General features: G+C 43.7%; 1 protein-coding gene across 2 annotated transcripts in view; it reads right to left on the reverse strand.

The window, feature by feature from the left end:
* Positions 1-1,105: 1,105 nt before the first annotated feature.
* The window catches only part of DIS3L (DIS3 like exosome 3'-5' exoribonuclease), a 35,179-nt gene continuing 16,931 nt past the window's right edge, over positions 1,106-19,353 (reverse strand). Inside the window, exons 5-17 of one of the 2 annotated variants that reach the window (XM_045449361.1) lie at positions 17,886-18,062; positions 16,309-16,387; positions 14,986-15,165; positions 12,052-12,221; positions 10,550-10,711; positions 8,616-8,863; positions 7,962-8,054; positions 5,044-5,577; positions 3,127-3,281; positions 2,849-3,027; positions 2,330-2,475; positions 1,780-1,954; positions 1,106-1,691 (exon numbers count right to left, since the gene is read on the reverse strand). In XM_045449361.1, the coding sequence (XP_045305317.1) occupies positions 1,383-1,691; positions 1,780-1,954; positions 2,330-2,475; positions 2,849-3,027; positions 3,127-3,281; positions 5,044-5,577; positions 7,962-8,054; positions 8,616-8,863; positions 10,550-10,711; positions 12,052-12,221; positions 14,986-15,165; positions 16,309-16,387; positions 17,886-18,062 (2,607 nt within the window). In that variant the 3' untranslated portion in view covers positions 1,106-1,382. Of the gene's footprint in view, positions 1,692-1,779; positions 1,955-2,329; positions 2,476-2,848; positions 3,028-3,126; positions 3,282-5,043; positions 5,578-7,961; positions 8,055-8,615; positions 8,864-10,549; positions 10,712-12,051; positions 12,222-14,985; positions 15,166-16,308; positions 16,388-17,885; positions 18,063-19,353 lie in introns of those variants that run through there. The other variant, XM_045449362.1, reaches the window with a different exon arrangement.

Genomic DNA, 19,353 nt, shown 5'->3' on the forward strand with positions numbered 1-19,353 from the left:
TTGCAAAGTATCATGGGGAACAACACATAGCACCTAGGGAGGACTCACAGGACACCTTTGAGTTGGTGGATGAGAGTCCAAGGATTGAGAAGAACATGTCCAATAATGATACAGAAATGAAAATCTAGAAAATAAGGAAGACTGAGGTATGGCAAATATGAGGCTACAAGTGTTAGGACCAGATGGTAGGTAGACCCAATTGGAGTTTCTCCTGCCTGAGTTTATCAGCTTGATAGAGGGGTAAGTTACAGATAAGGTACCATGTTGATAACCAAGTTTATGATTATTTTTTTTAAGTTTATTTATTTTGAGAGAGCATGAGCTGGGGAGGGGCACAGAGAGGTGTGGGAGAGAATCCCAAGCAGGCCCCATGCTGTAAGGGCAGAGCCCCATGCAGGGCTCCTCCGTATCACAAACTGAGATCATGACCTGAGCTGAAATCAAGAGTCGGCCACTTAACTAACTGAGCCACCCAGGCGCCCCTAAAAAAAATTTTTTTTAGGGGCGCCTGGGTGGTGCAGTCGGTTAAGCGTCCGACTTCAGCCAGGTCACGATCTCGCGGTCCGTGAGTTCGAGCCCCGCGTCGGGCTCTGGGCTGATGGCTCAGAGCCTGGAGCCTGTTTCCGATTCTGTGTCTCCCTCTCTCTCTGCCCCTCCCCCATTCATGCTCTGTCTCTCTCTGTCCCAAAAATAAATAAACGTTGAAAAAAAAAAAAATTAAAAAAAAAATTTTTTTTTAATGTTTATTTTTTGAGGGAGAGAGAGAGTTCAAGCGGGGAAGGGGCAGAGAGAAAGGGAGACATAGAATTCAAAGCAGGCTCCAGGCTCTGAGCTGTCAGCACAGAGCCCGGTACACGGCTCCTGAACTGAGATCATGACCCGAACTGAAGTCAGATGCTTAACCGACTGAGCCACCCAGGCGCCCTTATTTATTTATATTTTTAAATGTTTTTTTTTTTAACATTAATTTAAACTAGGTCTTATCTGAAGGCAACCGGAAAGTTAACCTGACAGATGTCAGAGGGGTCTATGACCCAAATGGCCCAGTGTGGCAGTTACTAGGAAAATTAACTTATTTTGAAAGAATGGATTTGAGACAAGCTAATCAAAAATCAATGCTGGGTTTATTAAAAAGAGACTGGCAATCGGACTTACAGAGCCACCATTCACGATGTGTTCATTTCTGAAAAATCCGTTTCCACAGTGACCTAATTGCACTTTAACGAAGCTGTAATTAATAATGATGAGAAAACGTTTTGTGCATTTGTGATCTACCCATTTCCAGTCGACTAGTACATTAGGTGACACAGAACATTGGATGTTAATGTTAAAAAGAAGGTAAAACATTCACAAAACAGCTCTTTTAATGAAGTAAGAAGATCTCACATTCCATAACTGTTTGAAACATCCAGAAGAGCTAGGTCCCTTATCTCTTCTAGAAGCATGTACAGGCTTCTTCCCTTTGTTTGGCAGTATTTTTGATAATCTTCCTGGATGACGTTTACTTTGACTTCTTGGGCAAGCTGAGCTTCCTCCACAGATCTGGTTACTTCTTTCACTAAATCACTCTTTAGCAAGAGGGAGCTCTGATGAAACAGTTCTGCATCTGGTGACATGTACGGTTTGTTGCTTATTATTTCGAGCCTGATTGTATCAGAATGGCAGCGGGAGGCCTGTACAGATATTCTCACCTATCACAGAGGAGAAAGATGCTTATTACCAGATCACATTCTTTATACTTTACACTCAAAGCAAGGCTTAATGTAGATACGGACTTACTGTTACGTGGTCAAACAAATGGAACGTAACAGATTCCCCTCCTGTTGTGGTAGAGGTGATTTTGTTTTGAAATCGCTGCAGGGATCCTGGTTTCCATTCAGAACGGCCATCTGGGCCGCAGGAGATCACCAAACCATCTTTATTTTTTAGATACGCAGCACCTTTAATCCCAAACCTGAATGAATCATGGCCAGAGTAAAAATCCAGAGATAATGTATTCTTAGTATACAAATCTTATATACTTAATCTAGAATGTTAGTTTCTCTTCTAGATTGAAAACATCTTTTCCTCTCATTTACCTCCAAATATTTCACTGAGCAGGTGGAGAAGTATTTTGCTCAATAAGAAAGTAAAATCCTATCTGCACACTGATAACAGATGTACTAGATTCTACTCTTTATACTTATGTAGTGCATTATTCTATTACATCATGTACATCTATTTATATCATGTACCTATAAATAGTTCATATAGCTATTTTAATCATAACTAATGGACTGTTTGCGTTCTACATGATTTCTTAACAACTATTGTGTTAGATGTAACATACCTTGGTATAAATAGAAGCACGCCATTTGTTCTAATTGAATATATGACCCCATCAGATATGCAACGCTCCTCATTTTCTGGGTCTTTGTCTTTAAAATACATGCACTGGAAGAGCTCAGTGGACTGTTTCTGAGAATGCTGTGCTGCCTGGAAGAAGAAGCATAACCCAAAGCATGTTGACATTCCCGGGTGAAACATGGAATCTATACTCCCACAGCAAAGATGTCTCTAAAAAGGCTATATTCTAGAAAATTATTAATACAAATATTTTTCAGATATTTGGGGAAAATAACCTATCCTTAAATCTCCTAAACACACATTGTTACTTCAGAGCGTTCATTTATAAATGTATTGAGAGCTATGTAAGAAACTTTACGATTTTTCATGTTATTTCATTGGTTAGAATAATGCTAGCATTTAACTTGCTAGAATATATGGTACTTCATTCCACTACAAAATGAAGCTGATATTCCCTTAGTGAAAGAGATGATGGGTAAGAGAACTTAAAATCCTCTCTTACTCGGTTTCTGTTGTTGATATGTCTGCATAATTCCTCAAGATCTTTGTTGCTGAACAAATTGTCCTTAATTTCCATTTTCTTATCTTTTGCGATGGCCGCCATTAACAATCGGTGTACTACGATATCGGAGTATCTTCTTATTGGAGAAGTAAAGTGAGTATATTTATCCAATGCAAGGCCTTCAAAAGGAAACCAAAAGATGGAAATCAACAAAAAGACATACTTTTAAATGACTCGCTCAAGGTTATGGCCACACAAAAGAAAATGCTATCATTCACCATAATGATGGAACTCTTCCTCTGCACACGACCCAGTGGAGAAATACAGTGCATTAGACATCGCCTGCGTGGCCATCGATCGCAGCAACCTGTTTACAATGGGATCATTGGGGTCATTCGCGTTATCCAGAGAATCAGCTAGTGTTTTATTGGACCTGACAAAAAAAACAGAAAAACTTTTATTTAGTCTCAAGCGATAATTTACAAGTCAATACTCTGGGACATCCTTCACTTGTCACTCAGAAGAAACTAAGTTTATTTTGGATACATTTTAGAAGCAACTCTTTTCAATTATAGAAATCTAGTTTGCTTTTAAGGTTTAAACACAGCAAGTATATCAATTTAAATACACTTTTTAAGAGTAATGTACTGATACCTATGTGGTTAAGTTAATGCCCAGCACATTGGAGGTGATCAAATACTTCTTGAAATGAATTCATAAGACCCTTAACCTTAAACATCCCTTACAGATCAAAGGGCGGACTTTTTGAAAATCAAGAATTATGGAGCCAGAGGGAGTTAGAAAACAAAACTAAACTAAACCTGAGGTGTACAAGTAAAAGAAACCTAAATTATTTTCCTTTTTTTAGAAAGAGAAAAAGAGACAGGAAGTACTCTATTTACCCAAATAATTTTTAAAACCCAGGAAATAAAGAATTATATTAAAAAATGAAATTCACAATGTAGCACATAATTCACTTCTGTAGTGTGGCCCACCAAGAAACGGAGGGAAGAAAGGCGGAAAATGATAAACAGGAGCATCAAGAGAGTACAGGCTAGTGAGAGCCTTCAAGTATGACAGATGTGGATTCAAAGCCAGATTCTTCCTTAAGTAATTGGTGATCTACAGGTAAGTCCCTTACCCTCAGCAGCTGTAATTCCCTATCGGTAAACTACAACTGACACAAGATGTCCGAAAGCACTTACACCAAGTATGCCTGGCCCCCACACACAGCTCACGCATCCACCAAACAAACCAACAAAAGATACTATCACAGACAGATGCAAAAAAAAAAAAAAAAAAAAAAAATCATTTTGATAAATAAATGCTATTTTATTATTTTTTTTTTTTTTAAATTTTTTTTTTTTCAACGTTTATTTATTTTTGGGACAGAGAGAGACAGAGCATGAACGGGGGAGGGGCAGAGAGAGAGGGAGACACAGAATCGGAAACAGGCTCCAGGCTCTGAGCCATCAGCCCAGAGCCTGACGCGGGGCTTGAACTCACGAACCGCGAGATCGTGACCTGGCTGAAGTCGGACACTTAACCGACTGCGCCACCCAGGCGCCCCAATAAATGCTATTTTAATTAGCACTAATCTATTACTTGAAACAAAATATTGAAAAAAAAAAATCCTCTATACATCTTACATCTTTTTTTTTTTAATGTAGCCGTTAGCTGTTTTTGTTTTGAAGTAAACCCAGCATCGGGCTTAAACTCGTGACCTTGAGATCGAGAGTTGTATGCTCTACCGATTGGGCCCAGCAGGTGCCCCATACATCGTTTTCAAAAGGGAAAATCTTTTATCCTGGAGGGGGGCAGTAAAAACGTCTCATTCTATGAAGTGATGATATAAATTTACCATTGGTGTGGTGTTTTAGGACATTGCCTCCAAGATCTGGTGCATTTTTAAAGTACTGAAATACATGGGATTACTTCTTAGTATTTGCCTAAGGGGCAGATGAAATTAAACCAGGCTCCTTACTTCTGCATTATGAATTGTAGTGGATCAACATTATGCCTAAATAAACTTGTTTTAATTTTAATCTCTATACCTACATTGTATAATAGTAAATGAAAAAAAAGCTAACAAGTTTTCTTTTTTGGGGCAAAGATCTGGCTGTCGCATTTTAAGAACTACAGTAAAATCGGTGCACGGTACTCCCTTCCCTCTGCCCCCTCAAAAGAGGAATTACCGTGTATCTATGAAGAAGCCTTTTGCTTTAGCACATTCTCGCAGTTCAGAAAAAAACTCCTGGTGTGGAGGAGGGTGTTGGCGTAACAAGGCCTGATGCGGGAAGCTCTCCCAGATCTTCTTGGCTACCCAGTGGTTGGCCAGGATCATGCATTCAGCCACCGTCTCATGGACCTCCAGGGGCTGCTTGGGGATGAGGTCATGAATGTTCTTTTTCTCATCCAGCTGAACACGAACCTCTACCCCTTCCAGTTCCAGGGCGCCACAACCGTCTCGTTTAGCTCGGACGTGGCGTGCAATGTCAGTCAACTTTCCAATGGCCCACGCTAGCTCCTCTAGCCTGGCTTGTCTGGTCTTCTCATCCAGGTCTGTGAATTCTGGAATATCATCGACAATGTTGAAGTTTCCGTCCAGCAGTTCCTGGGCTGCTTCATAGAACAGTTTGTATGCTGATCGAATAATGGTTCTGCCATACCACACTTTCTTAATTTCATAGGAGGTTTTATCCAATTCCCATATGACACTTACAGCATACCTACAAAACCAGTAATGCTGACATCATTATTCAATTCTTCCATTTTTTTTTAATAAAAAAATGTGTTTAATGTTTTTTTGAGAGACAGAGTGTGAGCGGGGAGGGGCAAAGAGAGGGAGACAGGCAATCCGAAGCAGGCTCCAGGCTCCGACCTGTCAGCACAAAGCCAGACGCGGGGCTCGAACCCATGAACTGTGAGATCATGATCTAAGTGGAAGTCAGAGGGTTAACCGACGGAGCCACCCAGGTACCCTCAATTCTTCCATTTTTGGGGTAAGTAGAACTAGACTCTAAATATTAATCTTGACAGGTTTAGTAAAGAACCGCTTTGCCGCCAAATCACTCTACTTAAAAACCTATGCAATAGGGGCACCTGGGTGGCGCAATCAGTTAAGTGTCCGACTCTTGGTTTCCACTTAGGTCGTAATCTCATGGTTTCTTGAGTTCAAGCCCCACTTGGGGCTCTGTGCTGACAATGTGGAGCCTGCTTGGGATTCTTGGTCTTTCTCTCTTTGCCCCTCCCCCACTCATGCTGTCTCTCTCTCTCAAAATAAACTTAAAAAAAAAAATCATGCAACATATAAAAAAAGGCTAAATTTCCTAATATTTAAAGAATTCTTTTTAATTTTTTTTTTGATGTTTATTTTTGAGACAGAGTGTGGGGGGGGAGGGGTAGAGAAAGAGGGAGATACAGAATCTGAAGCAGGTTCTGAGCTGTCAGCATAGAGCCCGACGTGGGGCTTGAACTCACGAACTGTGAGATCATGACCTGAGCTGAAGTCGGACACTTAACCGACTGAGCCACCCGGGGGCCCCTGTGAAGAATTCTTATAAATCAATTACTAATAGATAAAGAACTCAAAAAAAACGGGAAAGGAACATTAAATAGTTCACAGAAAAAAATACATAAATGACTGTTAAACATACCCAAATATGTTTAACTGTACTCATAATAGGAAAAATGCAAGTTAAAACCACATATCATTTTCTTTCTTTTTCTTAAAAGTTTATTTACCTATTTCGAGAGAAAGAACCAGCAGTGGAGGGGCAGAGAGAAAGGGACAGATGATCCAAAGTGGGCCCAGAGAGTCCAATGCGGGGCTCGAACTCACAAACCATGAGGTCATGACCTGAAGTCGGATGCTTAACCAGCTGAGCCACCATGCACCCCTAAGATACCATTTTCATCTATTAAGATTGGCAAAGATAAAAAAAAAATACAACATATTGTGTTGGCAAGGCTTTAGAGAAACAAGCATTCTCACACGGTCATGGTGGGAATATAATTGGTTTAACCTTTAAGGAGGGCAATTTGATTACATCTCTCTAAACACACATGCATATACCCTTTGACACAGAAATCCCACTTGTAGAAATTTATCTTCCAGATACTCTAATTTTAAAAATGTGAAATATGTTTCATGTAATTCAGTACAGTTTGTAATAGCAAGACTGAAAACAATCCAAATGTCCATAGATAAGCAATTGTTATTAATATGGAATGATCTCCAAGATACATTTTTAAGAGAAAAAAAAGCAAGGTGCTGAACAGTGTATATATATCACACATACACACACACAATGTCACCCTTTGTGCATAGAAGAGAGACCACACGTCCACATTTGCATGTATGTGCATTATATCTAGAAAACCACAGAAGAAATTGGTAGCCGGGGGAAAATGGTAGAAGGGAGCCTTTCATTAAATATCTTTTGGAACCTACAGATTTTGGTTTTATTACATATTCAAAGACATTATATTAACTATAAACATTAACTATAACAGATAAATAACTCCCTACAGTTCATGATCGTCATGCAAAATAGCCTCAACCAGGGAATATGTATGCGCAAAGTCGTATGCGTTTCTTTTTTTTTTTTTAACATTTATTTTTTGAGAGACAGAGCATGAGCGGGGAGGGGACAGAGAGAGAGGGAGTCACAGATTCCGAAGCAGGCTCCAGGCTCTGAGCTGTCAGCACAGAGCCCGACACGGGGCTCAAACTCACAAACTGCGAGATCATGACCTGAGCCGAAGTTGGACTCTTAACCGACTGAACCACCCAGGTGCCCCGGTCGTATGCGTTTCTTCCCAGACTTTAGCTGAGTTTAAAAAGCCAACAACAGAGGTAGAAGCCGCCTCACAGCTAGATAAACGGAAAAGATGAGAGGAAGGGAAGGGAAGGCTAGAGAATAAATCTGCCTAAAACTAGGCGGGTGCGGGAGGGTAAGGGGGACAACAGGGGTGGGGAGCAGGGGGTAGAGCACATTAGAAAGAAGAGAAAGGCCAGAAGCAAGAGCACCGGGCATCACAGAAGAGCCAGGACAAACTCTGGAGATTTAAAAAAAACATAAGAACCACAACAAACTATGAACCAACTCACCTGTCAACGCCTCCCAGAAGAGAGCACAAATCGGCGCTGAGCGTGGAGGGCAGCATGTCATAGCGCCGGTCTGCTAAATAATAAGTGGTGGCCCTGTGAACGACACACGTGCGGGTGCGTGACCTTCAGCAGCGAGAGGCAGAAGTGCTGACTGCAGGGGCCGCGGGGAGGGAAATGGCCAAATCCTCAGTGCAAATCCCCCAAGGCTGTTGCTTTTTCATAAAGTGCAGCCGACTGGGTAATAAAGCTATTCCCATGCCCCCACTTTTCTAAGGGGTACTGCCTCGGGCTGAATGTTCTCCCGCTGATATGAAAAGGAAAAAGTGGCATGAATCTTACTTATCTAGGAAGAATTGGAGTGTAATGATCCAGTATTCATATAAAAGGGTATTCCTACCTGAAACATTTAGCTCATTGCAATTTAGGAGCAAAGTGTGTGAAAGGTTCTGTTGAAAAAAAGGAAAGGTAAGTGGATCAAGGTACTATTTCTCTGAAGGGAAAGGGGAGTGGACCTCAATTTTTCTCCCCCTACGAAGGATCTGCAGAATTGCACAGAATTGTGAAATGTTCGTTTTGAAAATCTGGGAGTGGAGAGGTACGAATATGTTACGGCCACACACACATAATCATAGTGTTCATTTCAAACAGCATTACCTTGTTCTGGCTTCGATGTCAATATACGAATTTGGTGCCACAAAGTGTGTCACATCTGCAATGTGGACCCCAAGTTCCAAGTGGCCATTATCTAAGGTTCTGACGGAGAGTGTGTCATCCACATCTTCACAGCCTTTCGGGTCGATGCTGAATACAAGATGGGTTTTCCTCAAGTCTTGACGTTCTCGTTCCTCTTCAGGACTCACCTTCCAGGGATTTCCTGGTGTGTTTACTGGCATCTCACACATCTGTCCAACAAGAGTCAGATATTCGGCAGTTCACACACCCCGAGTTTCCTAGGAGATTCTGGGCTCTCGAAGAGTCTCACTGCCACCTCCTAGAAGTCCCATTCATTCCCCATTACCTTTTGCAATTAACCTGCATTCGCTGCTTTGGATCAAGAATTATTTATCAGGTGCCTGATGTGTGTCAGGAACTGTGTGAGGCTCTGGAAAGGGCAGGAGCCAAGAAGAAAGACACAGTCTCCTGCCCCTGCGGACCCTTACAGTCTGTCAGGAAATGTGCCTGTTTCCGGCAGCTTCTTTAGTTATGGAGGTCAGATCGAGGATAAACAGAGGCTTATCAAGAGCACAACCTCTACCCATTTTCAAATGATTCATTTGTTTAAATGCAGTTGAGCTTTTAATTCAATTCAAGCCCTGAAAAAAAAGAATCAACGTGTCCCAAATACTAAAAGCCTATTCCTTAAAGATAATTTAAGCAGGACCAATCTAGGGCATTGTCTCTCCATTATTACTTGTTTAGGCCATCAATTTGCAGTTAAGTAGGCTAAATGAGAAGAGAAAATTCTAGTCCTATGAAGTCTAACCCGTGCTTTATTTTATTCTAACATTTTCACTAAGAGCTGTCAAAGCAAGTCAACAAATAATTTCAAGAAACTAATGTTAAACATAAAAATTTAATAATGTAAAATATTCCAAGATATTTTACTATTATAGCTACTGTTCTGTCAAAAACTGTAATGAAAATAAGAACACCCATCCACTCTTGATGGCAATGCAAACTGGTCCAATTTTTCTCGAGAACGATCTACTGATACATAAGAAAAGCCACTTAAATTTTTAATGCCCTTTGACTTGATAATCTTACTTTAAGGATTACATCTCAAGAAAAATGATGAAAAAGAAAAAAAAAAGAGCAATGTTTGTAAAATTGTTTGAAGTAGATTTTTTTTATACTGCTGAAAAATTAAACAGCCCAAGGCCCAGCAATTGAGGAAGACTTAAACAAACCAGAGTACATCAATACACAATCAAGTGCCATAACCTTTACTAAAAAGTAGCTATGGCAATACACAGAAATAATTTTAAGTGAAAGACACAGAACAGAAAATAGCATGGACGCACTATGAATATAGTTATGCAAAAATAATAAACAAGATTTATGAGGATTTTATGAGATCATAAAGTGATGGAAATAGCTAATGTTTAATGTGTATTGAATTTGTGTTTTCTGCCAAGGTTACAGAAACTGTTTCAGGAGCATGCTTTTTTGACCCACGGGTCAGAAATGTATAGAACTCAAGAAGCCGCCTCCCGCAGCTCTGTGCAGGTCCCTGGTTGAATGATTAGGACAGGGAGTGGAGCCCAGTAGGATCTGTAACTGGGGACCCTCGTGACTGCTGGGGATAGATATGTACTGACAATATGATACTGACATACCATTTTTAAGCACAGTTGGAAAATGTAAAACTTTGAGAGCTGTGAGGCCCTAGGAAATGAACTATGCGCTTGAAACTGACTTCAGTCTGGTCCAAACACAGAATACAGAAGAGTGAGATTATGATCGGTGGCTTTCGTGAGTGGTTACCCAGTACAGCGATTTTTCTTCTTAATGACCAAACAACGAACAAATGCAAAAAGAAACTGTACGGAATGTCTTTCACCAGACCAAAGGACTTGGGGAAACCTGACCTGAGCTTCGGAGAAAGGGACCACCGAAATACTGTTTTCCACCAAGATGGTTGCAATTTCCCCTTCCAGATCCCCGATTCTTCCTAACACACGCACAAAATGTCCATTTGGATACACGGATGTTGACTCCCAGGAGTCGATGCGCACAACTACCCTGAAGTCCTGCACGAAAGAGAGAAAAAAAAATCCACTAGCCCAGCACCGGGAATTAAGTGGGTCAATGAGAAGCACCAAACAAACAAGAGATAAACAGCACTCAGCTCCAAAAAGAGTGGCCGATTTAACAGTGGGTTTTGTGTTTTGTTTTCGTTCTTACTGTTTTACTAAATTGCCAGATGGTTATGTAAATGCCTGGCCCGATGCTTTGGAGGGAGGCAATACCTCTCTCCATCAAATAAGTAGGCTGGAAATTTTATTCTGTTAAAGAAAGCCAATTGTGGGGTGCCTGGGTGGCTCAGACACGAGTCTGACTCTTGGTTTTGGCTTAGGTCATGATCTCACAGTTCGTCGGATCGAGCCCCACGTTGGGCTCTGCACTGGCAGTGAGGAGCCTGCTTGGGATTCTCTCTCTCTGCCCCTCCCCTGCTCTCATGCAGGCTCTCTCAAAATATAATAAATAAACTTAAAAAAAAAAAAAAGAAAGCCAATTGTAACACATTCTAGTCAACATTCACAACACAGAGGAAAACCTCAGTATGCATAGTGCAAATTCAATTTCAAAACAAAATCTCAATTTTGGGAGCATGGGAGATACATCCTACTTTCTTTGAAGTTACTCTCTAATGTTTAAAGACATCTGTTAGTGGGGAAGGAGGTATCAACGTGAACTGAACCCCACAAGCTCTCAAATTTCAGCAAACCCACGGGTCTGGAAAGCAGTGGTTACGCTTGGCCTCAGAGAGCCCGCGGAAGGCTTTAAGAGATGCAAAAGGTACACGACGACCCAGTTACTGGCTGGGGACGTCCTGCTTCGGTGTCTCATTTACAAACTGCACATATCAAATTGCAGATATCAAGTTGGACGATGCCTATACGCTTCGCCACAGTACAGGCTAATTTCTAACTTTCTCGTGTATGTCTTCTCCCCAGTGCTATATTCCTTTATGGATAATCGATTCGGTGAAGTATCACTATATCATCCCTCCAGGGCAGAGTGATCGTATTTCTATATCACTTGCTGGAAGAAAGCTTGTTAGTGTTGGCAAAGCATATCTATTGAAAGTTTCTGTGTTGGACAGCTGGATAATGTATGCACTCTGTAGCTGTCCTACACAGCTCTTTCTAGGGCAGTTTCTCTCTGGCCTTCATTTATTAACCAAGGACTATTTAATAGATGGTTCTATATATTTAGAATTTAAAAAAAAACACCAGGATCTCGAAATGCTAGACGCCACCAATAATTTATCCCTTCTTATGCAAAGGAATTGACAGGGTTTCCTGGGATAGCTCAAAAGCTGGCAAACACAAAAGCTGGGGAACAGGAGAAGTACAATGTCAGCTACCTGGAGGGTTTCTGCTTGCTGAGTGCTAATTCGGATCTTGGGGATTCTGTAATCCCAAGGCGTAACTAGGATTTTCTGAGCATTTTTGCCCTGAGATTGGACCTCTTCTTTGGATGGAAATGTCACCACGTAATCCCGCCAGTTCTTCTGAAGGATGCCCACCACTCTGCCTTTGGGAAAACAAAACAAAAGAAGGCCTTAACTGGTGAGATGTCACCTATCTAGGCGCTGACTAGCTCGGCAGTGAGGAAGAAAACAGAAAACACAACGACCCGTTCGTATCAAGCACACACCCACACAAGTCGAGAAATGCTTAAACGTTCGCCTTAAGATGCCTGCTAATTTTTTTGAAAGATCACTTTTTTTTATAACATTGTCAGGATGCCCTCCCTACTGTGGGGTCCAATGTGACATTTAGAATCCATCAGTCCCACCTTCTCCTTTGCCCTTCCCTTATCAACCTCAGGTTTAGGTATGTTGGGAAAAGCCAGTAACCTTCACTTTTTTCAACTCACACCCTCTCCCTGTGCGTTTTCCCTTTCTTGCATTTTCCCACCAGCCAACATCATTTGGGCCAACCTTATATACAGAAAAGTATTCTAATCATAAGCCTGATTGATATACAGCACTTTCAATCATCATGGACTACGGTCAAGAAAAAACACATTTTAGGGGCGCCTGGGTGGCTCAGTCAGTTGAGCGGCCGACTTCGGCTCAGGTCATGATCTCGCGGTCCGTGAGTTCGAGCCCCGCATCGGGCTCTGTGCTGACAGCTCAGAGCCTGGAGCCTGTTTCAGACTCTGTGTCTCCCTCTCCCTGACCCTCCCCGTTCATGCTCTGTCTCTCTCTGTCTCAAAAATAAATAAACGCTAAAAAAAAAAAAAATTAAAAAAAAAAAAAAAAGAAAAAACACATTTTAATAGTCAAAAGTGCTATCTTTCCACAAATATTTATTGAGCCCCTACCAGGTATGAGCCCCTGTTCTAGGTGCAGGGAATGTAGCAGCATCAGAACAGACAAAGTCCTTGATTTTCTGCAGTGGACACTCTAGTCTGGGTGTCTGTGGGGGTGGGAAACAGACAAGAAGAAGTAAATACAGGGAAGGGAATGATGTTTGCTCAGAAAGATATCAAGTAGGGTAAGGTGACCAACAGTAATACAGGGTCAGCCGTGGCTGCTATTTAAAAAAATTTTTTTTTTCAACATTTATTTATTTTTGGGACAGAGAGAGACAGAGCATGAACGGGGGAGGGGCAGAGAGAGAGGGAGACACAGAATCGGAAACAGGCTCCAGGCTCCGAGCCATCAGCCCAGAGCCCGACGCGGGGCTCGAACTCACGGACCGCGAGATCGTGACCTGGCTGAAGTCGGACGCTCAACCGACTGCGCCACCCAGGCGCCCCGTGGCCGCTATTTTAAATAAAGTGACATCTGAGCAGAGACTTGAAGTGAGGGAGGTTGGCCTGAGGAGGTTTGGGGAAAGCTCATTTCCAGTGGTACGAAGTGGTCAATGTGGCTGGAACAGAGTGATGACAAGGACAGTGACACAAGGCAGCCCAAGCTGGCAGGACCCTGTAGGCCATGGTATGGCCTTTGGATTTCATTTTGAGAGAAACAGGAAACAGCCACTGGAGAGCTTTGAGCAGAGACACACAGGCCCCAAAGACTTTTAAAAGGATCTTTGTGGGGGTGCCTGGGTGGCTCAGTTGTTTAAGCATCCGACTTCAGCTCATGATCTCATGGTTCATGGGTTCAAGCCCCACGTCGGGCTCTGTGCTGACAGCTCAGAGCCTGGAGCCTGCTTCGGATTCTGTGTCTCCCTCTCTCTCTGCCCCTCCCCCACTCATGCTCTGTCTCTCTCTCTCTCTAAAAAATAAACATTAAAAAAAATAATAATAATAAATAATTATTTAAGTAAAAGGATCCCCGTGGCTGGCTCCCGTATGGAGAAAAGGCCATTTGAGTGCCAGGGTAGGGGCAGGGAGACCAGTGAGGAGGCGGCTGGGAAAATCGCGGCTGGGAAAATCACGTCAAGCGGTTCCGGCGGCCCAGTTAGGGGAGAAGAGGTGGAGTCTGGGAGTAGAGCTGCCAGGACTTGCTGACGTGTGAAAGAAAAACTCGAGGGTAATCCCAGGACCTCTGGGTTGACCAAGTGTAGAATGAAACTGCCGTTTGCAGAGACGGGAACACTCGGGGAGGAGCAGGTTTGGGGCAGAAATCAGGAGTCTGTTACTAGGCGCGTTACATGTGAGATGCCCATCGGACACCACGGGAAGATACCAAACAGACAACACTGGAGGCTGAGAAGGGGGTCTGGTCTCTAGGCTGGAAAAATAAAGCCAGAGGAGTGAAGGAGATCCCCAGGGAGAGGGGGCGGATGGAGATTCAGCGAGGAGCCCAGAGGTTGTAAGACGGAAAAGCTCCAGCAAAAGGACCAAGGAGGAGTGGCCAGCAGGAGAGGAGAAGAACCTAGAAGCCAAGGATGAGGCGGTGATCTGTTGGCCAAATGCTGCTGACGGTTACGGGTGCCGAGGGCTGCTGGGAATGAGGTCACTGGTGTCCTTGACCAGAGGTCAAGGTTTTTTGGGGGGTGGGGGCCCCTGAATATAGGGGCTTCGGGAGAGAACGGGTGAAGAGGAAGCAGAGAGAACGCAGGACTAAGGGTTTCACTGAGTCTTGCCATAAACTGAAGCAGAGAAAAGGGCGGTAGCTGGAGGGGATCCGGACTTGAGAGGATTTTTGGTTTTGTTCTGTTCTAAGAGATAGTACAGCATATTTGGATGCCGAAGAGAATAAAATAAATCTGCAAAGAGGGGAAACTGGTACTGGGGGGGGGAAAGAAACTATATTGTACCATAGTAACTGCACTATCTCTGGAACGATACATGTTCCGCAGAAAGAATGGATAACTGGGAGACCAGCCGGTGGGCTCACCTGTGGGCATGGGCTCGCTCGGGGGGTCTCCCGAGGCCTTGTCATCACTGTCATTCTCACACAGGGCCGTGGTTCTTCCTTTCCATTCATTTTTAGGGAGCAGTTCTACGACTACCACGTCTCCATGAATTGAGCGGTTTCGAGCCTTCATGCCGTGGATTAGGATGTCACTGGCCAAACCTGTGATTGGGCGGGGACACAGAAACCCCATGAAGCTACAGGGGAGGCCACACCCGTGACGCCTTCCAAACAAGGAAGCATTCCTGCAAATCCAAGCTTTCTCCTCTCAAAGGTGCAGTCAAACCTTGCTCCACAAGTTAGGAATGAAGAAACACTGCCACTGTGCCATTTTATGTCACATGCTTTTCTAAGGTCTACCATCTTTTCAGGTGGGTGACGGTGCCCTGCATGAGACTACATAAGCCTGGTCTGGAACTCTGTCACACAGCCACAGGGGCCACGCAGCCAGGGAGGGGTCAGGCGGTCGAGGAACCACGGCTACTGTCAACCTCTCGAGCATAAGCCAGAGAAAGGCACCGCTTCTCATTCTCCTTCAACCCAGCCCCACTCCCTCGACTACCGGGGTGCTTTCTACCCTGTCCCTGAAGACCTAGGAACTATACTCTGTTACAATACAACTTATTTACACGCCTTCTTCATTTTTATCACTTTTAAAAAATTACTCCAGAGGCGCCTGGGTGGCTCAGTCAGTTGAGCATCCGACTCTTAACTTCAGCCCAGGCCATGATGTCACAGTTCGTGAGTTCAAGCCCTGCGTCGGGCTCTGCGCTGACCGTGCAGAGCCTGCTTGAGATTCCCTCTCCCTCTCTCTCTGCCCCTCCCCCGCTCATTCTGTTTCTCTCAAGATAAATAAATAATTTTAAAAACAAAATAAAACGATTCTAATAAGGCAGCACAGGACAGTGTCTTAACATCCCAGTCAAACTGCCTCAGCAGCAGACTCAGCCCCATCACTTCCCGGGTGTGTGATCTTGGGCAAGTTACTTTGCTTCTCTGTATTACAGTTTCCTCACTTGCAGCTTTGTGCATCCTCGCCAATAACAGGTGTCTCCGTTAAGTGCTTAGAACAGTACCTGATGTAGACTGAGCACTCAATAAAAACTCAGCTATTCTCATTTTTTAAAACCGACTACAATAAAATCACAAACTATAGATAAAACACAAGAGGACAGGTAAAACACACCCAGAGCAGGAATATCTAACATGGCAGGTAGGGTACGACAGTTTCAACCTTACTTTCTTCGTTGTGCAATATCAGAATAGAGACAGAGTGCGGAAGTTTATGTAAGACGTGTACTGAACCTGAATCTTTGCAGCTGGCTCCTTGAAGTCGAACGAAAGCTTCTATCTGGGCCCTGTGTTTGTTGACATTCAGGATTCCCTAAAATCACAATGAAAATCAACTGAAAAATCTCTTTTCTGCTCGCTTTACCCCCTAAGGTACAGTTTTCAAAAAGTATATGAAAATATCCCCAAAATATGGGGCGGTTCAGTCGGTTAGTTAAGTGTCTGACTCTTGGCTTCGGCTCAGGTCATGGTCTCACGTTTTGTGAGTTCAAGCCCGCACACTGGGCTCCATGCTGACAGTGCGGAGCCTGCTTGGGATTCTGTCTCTCTCCCTCTCTCTCTCTCTGCCTCCCCCACTCGCTCGGTCTCTCTCAAAATGAATAAACAAATTTAAAGAAAATCCCCAAAATATTCTTTTAAGGTCTGTGATCCCTTCCTTTAGGAAAAAATATTCATCACCAAGGTTTCCTTTCTCCAGGGAACATACCATCATTCTGAACTATTCTTGGCCGTACCAAGTGTTCGAAGTGCCATGATCTATTTTACCTAAGTGATGAGTGGGTCTTTAAAAAATCTTCTTCCTCAAAATATCCTCCCTGGAATGCCATAAACTTTACTATCAAGTTGGAAGCATTAGCCACTCTAGTTATACTCATTTAAAATACTAGGGGCGCCTGGGTGGCCACTTGGTTAAGCGTCCAGCTCTTGATTTTGGCTCAGGTCCTGATCTCAGGGTCCTGAGACTGAAGCCCATGTAGGGCTCTGGGCTGGGTGCGGAGCCTGCTTAGGATTCTCTCTCTCTCTCTCTCTCTCTCTCTCTCTCTCTCTCTCTCTCTCTCCTTTTTCTCTCTCCACAGCCCCCCCCCCACCCCCACCCCTTCCCTGCTCAAGCACACACACTCTCTCAAAAGGAAAAAAAAAGAAACCCACAACTTTAGGGCGGGACTTCAGCATGGCATTCTCAAACTTCGGCCTGCATAAAAACTGAGCTGCTTGTTAAAAATGTAAAATTCATGACGGAACAATTTTGTATCTGGATAGTGGTGGCAGATATACAAATTGACCAATGTGATAACACCGCGCACACACACACACACACACACACACACACACACACACACATGTAAAACTGTTGAAATCTGAATAATAATTTTATCTGATTCCTTCTCAAGACAGTTTAACAGCTTCTGGGGTCTGGGTCCTGGGGGACCACAAAAGGGCCCTTGAAAGAGGCAGGAATATTGCAAAGGGGCGAAGAAGCCAAATTTCACCAATTTCACCATTTTGCCCAATTTCCAGACCTTGATTGCAAAATATGTGCTCTTTCCCAGAGACTGGAGGCACTTATAAGGCTACTTGTGTGATGCTCAATACGTAACCCAATTAAGAAGATTACAGAGTAGCACCAAACCAGATGGCAAGGTGTCCCCAGGAAGAACGACTCCGAAACCATCTTCAACAATGACAGCCCTGGCTTACTCATGCCCATTTTATTTACAGCCTTTGAAATTAAAGGCCTGTGGCAGGCCAGTAAAGGCAAGAAGAAAACAGACTGACCCTTCCCGACGCCGATGTCGCATGACCACCCTCACCTGGATGTAGCGTCCCGATTTAATGCCGGCTTCCAACACTTCCAGGGGAAGATGTTCTGCATACTCCTTCCCGTGGCTCTCCTGACTCTCATTCTCTCTTTCCCGTCGAGACTGAAGGATGGAGTCACAAAGCTCGCGGGCGGCCTTTAAATCAGGCCAGAAGTTGTCCAGGTAATTCTGCGTTCAATAAAGGCAAAAAGAGAAACGTGGTCAGAAGGTAACGGTTCTCCCTTCCGGTAGTATTACAAGCAGTCCCGGGCGGGAACCGCTGGCGTGTGGTTTTGAAGAGGTGGTGAATGAACATTACCTTCCCGAGCCTCACGTTATGGGCTAGTTTTCTACCACCTCACTAATCCGTGAAGCCTCGCCAAACGAACCCTAGGGAGGCCCTTCCTACCACGGAATGCTTGCTTTGCACTTTCGAATCTCCTCCTCTCTCTGTGCGCGTGTACACACACACACACACACACACGCAAACACACATACACACACACACACACACACATGCGCGTGGCCTTCTGCCTATCTTTACGCGTATCTCATTGCCAAAGACTATGGCCTGCAGTAAATGCAGAGAAAAAACTCTTATATGTGCATTCTTGTCTTGTTTTTTGTTCTTTTCCCCATTCTGAAACATTTGAAACTTATAAGAAACTTAAACAAGCACGTAAATATGGGAAGGCGTAAAGTGCATACGGAAACGTCCCCTTTACCCCAACCCACTGGCTACGCCAAGTGAGCAGAGGGGGCAAAGCCGAGACGTTTCTATTCTTCTGGGGCTTTCCCGTCGTGAGCTCCCAGACGTCGGAGTCTTCCTTGGTGACCATCCAGAGATGTTGTAACGCTTCACAGAGACGTTGCTATTAGTGTGATGACTCGGTACGAGACTTCACTTTGACACAAGTGGTCAGGGTCCCTCCTCCCCACGTAGACTGAGTGTTACCGCACCTCTTGGTGTAAGTCTATCAGAGAGGACACCACCTGCAAGAGGACGGTGTGTTGATGCTGGCTGTGCTACGTCGAAAGCACACTCCCTTGAATGGTTGGCTCTCACTAAATAAAACCAAATTTACATGTTTTAAACTCAACTTTAAGGTAGAGTCTAGCACATTTCCTTTTCTCACATAAAAAAGAAAATGCAGGGGCGCCTGGGTGGCTCAGTCGGGTGAGTGTCTGACTTTGCCTCAGGTCATACCTCACGGTTCGTGAGTTCAAGCCCCACACTGGGCTCTGTGCTGACGGCTCAGAGCCTGGAGCCTGCTTCAGATTCTGTCTGTCTTCCTCTCTCTCTTTCTCTCTCTCTGCCCCTCCCCCACTCGTGCTCTGTCTCTGTCACTCTCAAAAATAAACATTTAAAAATCAAAAAAAAAAAAAAAGAAAATACATTATATTTATTGTCAAGGCTAATATTTCTCCCATGGACCTCAGGGTCCTATTTGAATCACCTCCTTTCTTTCCCTAGTCCTTC

Source organism: Leopardus geoffroyi, chromosome B3 (genome assembly GCF_018350155.1).
Source record: "Leopardus geoffroyi isolate Oge1 chromosome B3, O.geoffroyi_Oge1_pat1.0, whole genome shotgun sequence".
Lineage (NCBI taxonomy): Eukaryota > Metazoa > Chordata > Mammalia > Carnivora > Felidae > Leopardus > Leopardus geoffroyi.